The 6142-nt window shown below is 42.2% G+C and overlaps 1 protein-coding gene across 1 annotated transcript; it reads right to left on the bottom strand.

The window, feature by feature from the left end:
* Nucleotides 1-1233: 1233 nt before the first annotated feature.
* On the bottom strand, nt 1234-5145 carry LOC104457447 (protein S100-P-like). The gene is made up of 2 exons (XM_010080719.1): nt 5008-5145; nt 1234-1383 (listed from the first exon to the last, which is right to left on the bottom strand). Exons 1-2 carry the CDS (start codon nt 5143-5145, stop codon nt 1234-1236), a joined length of 288 nt encoding a protein of 95 aa, XP_010079021.1.
* Nucleotides 5146-6142: the final 997 nt, after the last annotated feature.

The following is a 6142-nucleotide window of genomic DNA, read 5'->3' as shown; positions in this document are numbered from 1 at the left end:
TGAAGTGCTCTCAATGCAACGTACAGTGTTTGTTTAGAAATAAAATTGTCATCATGTTAAGAACACTTCTGATATTTTTTTTTTAATCTTAACACAAATTCTTTACATTCTGTCTCAATAATGATACATGGAATTTTGGGCTCAGTGAGTAATAAAAAGGCTGAATTTAGTGCCACATAGCGGTAGAAGTAGTAATTTCAGTGAGGATCGATATTATGAAGCAGTGCAGACCAGGACCAAACAGGACCATTCTGAAGATAAAATCAATTTTTTTTTGCAGTTTGCATGGGGACGCTTACCTCCAAAGTGCTCCAGAATACCAGTTGGTGCAGTTTTGCTCCAGCTGCAGAGTGACAACTGATGTCTGTTGCCTGCTCCACCAAAAGCAAACTCTTTTACTTACCCACACAAATGGTTTTCAAGTAAAGAAGCAAGATCTGCTGTCATTACTCCTGCTTCATGCAAAAACATTATGGCATGCTGTTTAGGGGGGGTGTGTTGTATTTACATTTGTGTAAAATAAAGTGTCTATAGTGTGCAACCCTACCTATGTTGCCAATGGTATAGTAATATTATATTGATACAAAAGCCCTATTATATTATAGGAAGTAAATCCATCTGAGCTGAGTGAGATGGTTCACCAGCACATAAAATTGCACAGAAGCCTCCACGCTGAAAAAAAAAAAAAAAAAAGTGTTTGGGTTTGTTTTGGTTTTTTAACCAAGAAGGTTACATGGCAGCCCTGCAACAACTGCACAGCTGAGGGTACTGAGCAGGCCCAAGGGCCATCCCAGTGAGACCTGTCCTGTCCAGCTGTGGTGGCCACACGTGGATTTAGGCTGCAGCCTCCATCAGCTGAAACTCAGCCAGCTGCATCCCAGAGATGCTGTTGTATAAAAGCAGGTTCCAGCTGACTCATGGCTCCAGCAGCATTCACCCTCATGCGGCCTCTGCCTGGGATGAATATTGAGCCTTTTGGCTAAGAACAGAATTTTAAAAAGCAGAGAAAGAGAGACAATACTCAGTGAGAGTTGGTGGGAGCTATTAAACCCAGGCTCTTCCACAAAGGAGCAGAAATTAACATTCAAGGCAGGGAAGTAAGCACAGTGAGATTTATTTTTACAGCCCAGCATGCTTGCAAACTGCATGGCGGTACATGGAAGAAGTGAAGGGATCCATGCTACTAGCATATGGAGCACAGGCAAAGACAGCTTCTTGCAAGCAGTTTAACAATTATTTAGCTGCATTCTGCTCAAAATATTCATGACAGCAGCAAGTCAGAGCTGCCACAAAGATGACAAATTCTTTGAAGTCCACTTGGGAATCACCATTTTCATCCAGGTTCTTGAAGACACTATCAATGGCAGCCTTGTCCTTCCCTGACTGCAAAAGAAAAAAAGCAGTTTCAGGTGAGAGGTGACACCAACCCTAACGTACCTTTCTGTGGGGCTGTGATGGAGGTGTACCGGCTCCTGCATGCAGCTTTGCCATTGGCTGGCTTGGAGGTCAGCTTATCACATTTTTCTGATAGTGTGACCTTTTTTTAAATTCTCTTTGCTTCTTTTGTGCATTATATCTCTGGGTATAAAGCCATGAGTTCCTTTGCACCATGTTTGGCTGAGACAACTGCTCAGTGCCCATTACAGGACATCGACCACATCCCCAGGGACCCGCACATCTGCCTGCCCATCTCAGCAGGAGCCACACATCTCCTCCTCCATCTTCCTGAAATCTCAAGCTGCTGTCGGAGTCAGGCCCAGGCATTTGGGGTCAGGGAGCTCTGGGCGATGGTGAGGACACGTGTGAGTCCCAGCATCCACCCGACGTTGGTGCAGACCTGCATCTTCCCACCCTCCGCACCATGGCAGTGAGCACATTGCCCCCCCGCCCAAAGCGTATGCTCCTGGGTTTATTACACCTGAGAGCTGCGGTCATGCACTAGCACAGAGAGGCCCATTTTCTACATTTAAACCAGGATTTATCATGGCTAAGCTGTGTCACGCAAAGCCCGGAGGACATTGCCCAGCTGAACTAAACGCCCTGTGTTCCCCATCCGCTCCCATGGGATGGCTCAGCTGGAGCTCGGGCAGTCTGCAGTTCTGCAAAACAATGCTTTCCTGGGGCAAATGTCAAACCGAAGCTTCATTAAACACCGCTGCCCCAGCAAAGATGCAAAAGGCCTCAAAAGTGCTTTGAGTGCTCCCCCTGGCCTCGGGGTCCAGAACAAGCTGCTCACAGGGGCTGGCATCTGGAAGGCACCTCCTGAAGCAAGTGTGATGCTGAACTTGAGTTGTGGCAAGGAAAAAAGATCAGAAAAAAAGTTTTCTTTCTAGTTGCCATAGTTCGACAGACTGACTGAACAAGTACGTCTTGAGGCTGATGTTAAGCGAGGCAGAAAAAAGATCAGAAAAAAAGTTTTCTTTCAAGTTGCCATAATTCTGACAGACTGACTGAACAGGTGCATCTTGAGGCTGCTGTTAAGCGAGGCGCCATCCAAGTAAAAAGAGAATTTTTTTTTTTAAACAATTTTTTCCAAAGTAAGAAAAGGTTTGGGGTTTTGTTTGTCATAATTCTGACAGACTGACTGAACAGGTGCATCTTGAGGCTGCTGTTAAGCGAGGCGCCATCCAAGTAAAAAGAGAATTTTTTTTTTTTTAAATTAAGAAAATTAAGAAAAGGTTTGTTTGTTTGTTTGTTTGTTTCTGAAGTAGCTTACAGGAGGGGTTTTTGGCTTGAGTCCCGGCACTGATTAACTACAGATTTTAGAAAACGCAGTTTTAAAAATAAACAAGGGATGGCAGTAGAGACCTGTCTAATGTAGGAAACAACAGTATTGCTGCTAAACAGATCTGTTATTACAGTAGAAAGAAATTACACAAACTTTTGAGAAATTTCCAGGAATTTAAAATAATGACTACCTTAATTTAAATCTGATGGCACTTCCTGATCATGGTTTAATGAACTAAATTTCTCACTCTATAATTTCATGTTTCTTTTTAAATATGTGCACTTTTAAAATGACTAAAAATTGAACCAGTTCCCTCAGTTTGACTGATGAATGTGTCTGGAAGGTTTTACTTCTTTTCACTTTGCAAATTGTAATCAGTTTTATTTTTATAAGCTAATATTTTTAATTATTTAGTGAAATAAATCAGCTAGTTTTAGCCTCTGAATTACTTCTGCATTGTACATGTAGAAATTTTTTTCTTGGGAACTCTTTATAACTGAGTCCAGTCCTTCAGCGCTGTGGTCTGGATTTATTTCTGCCTCTGATTGATTGATTCAAGACCTTTCCAGGTAGTTGTGATCTCTGTCAGGTATAACCAATTCTAAGACCAGAAATATATATGAATATTTAAAAGACTCTCTTTCCCAGAACATTCTTTCAAATATAAAAAAAAAAATCAGTATGTCACCAAAATGCAGGTAAAACTTTTTTTTCTGAAGTGAGACTTATTTTCTCAGGATTTTTTTCTTGCAGTTGTTAGTCTGCAAGACAAGACATTGTTGGTTTAAATTTAAGTACTAGCATAAAATGTTATTTTGTGTTTTTTTTTTTTAATTTTTCTTTTTTTCCCCCTAGAATAGGTAAAATGGGAAGAGAAATGGAGACTAGAACACAAGAGGACATTCAGCTAATTATCTCCCTGGAAAATTCCATTTTTTCCATCTGCTTCAGGAAATAAGTAGAACCAGTAAGAACAGCTGTGGGAAAAGGTGGTGCCTGGCCAGTAACTGTAGTCAGGAACGACCTTTGAGCATCATCCTACGTGGCAGTTGTCTAGCACAGCAGCTCCCCGACTTTATTTAGACCAAATGTCTTTCCATGCCCCCTTAGAATCGTGAGTTTGTTGTTGGTTTTGTTTTCCTTGATGTGGAAATGCTATAGATAACATACAGCTCCATGACCAGGAACAGGACACTTCCTATGATGCTGTTGGTCACAACCATTGATCTGTTTTCCAGAGTTTTTTCAGAGACATTTTCATCTATCCCCGCCCGAGCCATCCAGGTTCTTATTCTGAATGTTGCATCTGTATTTCATTTGTCAGTCATAAATCCAGCAGGCATGGATTTCATATGGTGAGTTAATATAGCTTGCATGGAAAAATACTAAATTGTATCAGGTACCCTGAATGCAGTTCCCTGAAATAGTTGTTAAAAAATTGAATTACACTGGATACAAAAAGTGGTAGCCACATTTGAAACATTTGGTTATAGGCTTTTGCAATTAAGAATAATAACCATACAGACAGATAAACATTACTCCTGTGTGGAAGGAACAAGACATTTAAAAGTGTTTCCTGTATTTTTAGTGAAGGGAAGCAAATAAAAAACAATTGTAAATTAAAAGCATGTTGTCTCCCAGGCAGCTAAAGCTTTCACTATAATATATTAAACATTTTGAATACCTACTAAGAGAAATTTTATATGTATAAAACCTACTTAAATGCACATGATGACTGCATACCAGTCTATGTTGCAAAATACTTTTTCAGGTCTGTCTTTTACTGTTAAAGACAAATGCAAACCAGTTTGCTCTGAGTTAATCTGTTTTTCTTGTTTATGCATCATTTTGATGTGTGTACTGAATCTGTAGTATAAATACCTGGAGAAAGTAAATGTGTAAATATTTAGAGAGATTCCCCATCTGCAATCCAGATCTTCGATTGCTGACAATGTAAGTACCTTCACAGCAGCTGTGGCATGACATGAGCTTATAAATCCAGGGATAAACAGAAGAATTAGGTGAATTCTGAAGATGAAACCCAATCTATTTCAAAGGCATTGTCCTGATCACTCGAGTGATAAATTTAGTAAACAGGGAATGGTCCTAAATATTGGAATCAGTTTTACACAGTATGTGCAAAGACTTTTTTATTTAAATGTTTTCTACAAACCATTGCATATTTCTGGATGTAATTTCCTCCATAATGTATTAAAACCTGTGTTTGCAGGCAGCCCTTGCACCCGCTACACAGAAATGGTGCCGCACTATTCTCTTACCAAGAGGAAGTTTGCAAGCTCTTTTTCCAGGAGGGTCCTTAGTTCAGCTTTGGTGAGGGTCTGCCGCTTGCCATCACTCTTTGCGTACTTGTCAAAGACAGCAATGGTCATTCCCATAGCAGTTTCCAGCTGAGACATATTGTGGCAGGAGTCCGGCTTTCTTCTGAACAGGAACAGCCTCAGGGCTCTCTGGGAGGATGGCGACTGGTCCTGTTCTAGGGTGCTTTATGCAACTGTCCCATCCAATCAATGGTGGCACACCAGAGGGACAGTTATCCCTTAGCAAACACCTGAATCTGAGCACTGCTTGGAGGACACACCTCTGTGCTGGCAGCTATTCAAAACTCCAGCTTTATCACCCCGGTGTGGCTGGTACAACCAGTCGCCCACCAGTAGAGACCAGCCTCTCCTTCAAGATACACAGTGTGACTAACAGACAAAAATCAGATTTTGATACTGGCTGTTTGCTCGAGAATCAGATTGTTCCTTCAGATATCCCCATCTGAGCAGAGGGTTGATAGTCCAGCTTCGGCAGGTACCTGCCAGCCTGCTCAGGAGGAAGAGGAGCATCTCACTTCTCCTTCACTGCCATCCTTTGGGGCTCTGTGAGTGCTGCCTGTGCTGAGCCCAGAGCAGACCCAGGCTGCCCTCCCTGCCATGCAGAGGGTGGGATTCACCAGATCAAAAGTAGAGGTCTGCAATGCAGGCAGCTAACTGTCCCCCTGGGCTTGCACTCAGGACAGAGTGCGTGTCTGGAACAGGTCTGATGAACCAGCATCTCCCAGGGCCGGTAAAGGGAGCCTTGCAGAGTTGCTCCGGAAAGAACTTGCTCAGATGGGGATATCTGAAGGAATAGATCTGATACTGAGCAAACAGACAGTATCAAAATCCATCTTGATCTGCAGTGAAATAATTTGTTATTGACCCTATGCAACATCAAACCTCGCCATAAAATGGACCATACTGAAAACAAAAGGACACTTTGAAGTCCTGTGGTGCTCTGTGGCTTCTGATGAACTTTGTGATTCATTTGAAAACAGTGATCCCCATCATTAAAGCGCCAAATGCACTGGGCGCATGTCTACACACAACAGAGCTGCCTGGGGGTCTGCACTGGGAGCTGAGCGGTACCTGC

Source organism: Pterocles gutturalis, unplaced genomic scaffold, assembly GCF_000699245.1.
Source record: "Pterocles gutturalis isolate BGI_N339 unplaced genomic scaffold, ASM69924v1 scaffold32309, whole genome shotgun sequence".
NCBI classification, from domain to species: domain Eukaryota; kingdom Metazoa; phylum Chordata; class Aves; order Pterocliformes; family Pteroclidae; genus Pterocles; species Pterocles gutturalis.
The sequence above is the reverse complement of the archived record's forward strand: the minus strand, read 5'-3'. Positions and strand labels throughout refer to the sequence as shown.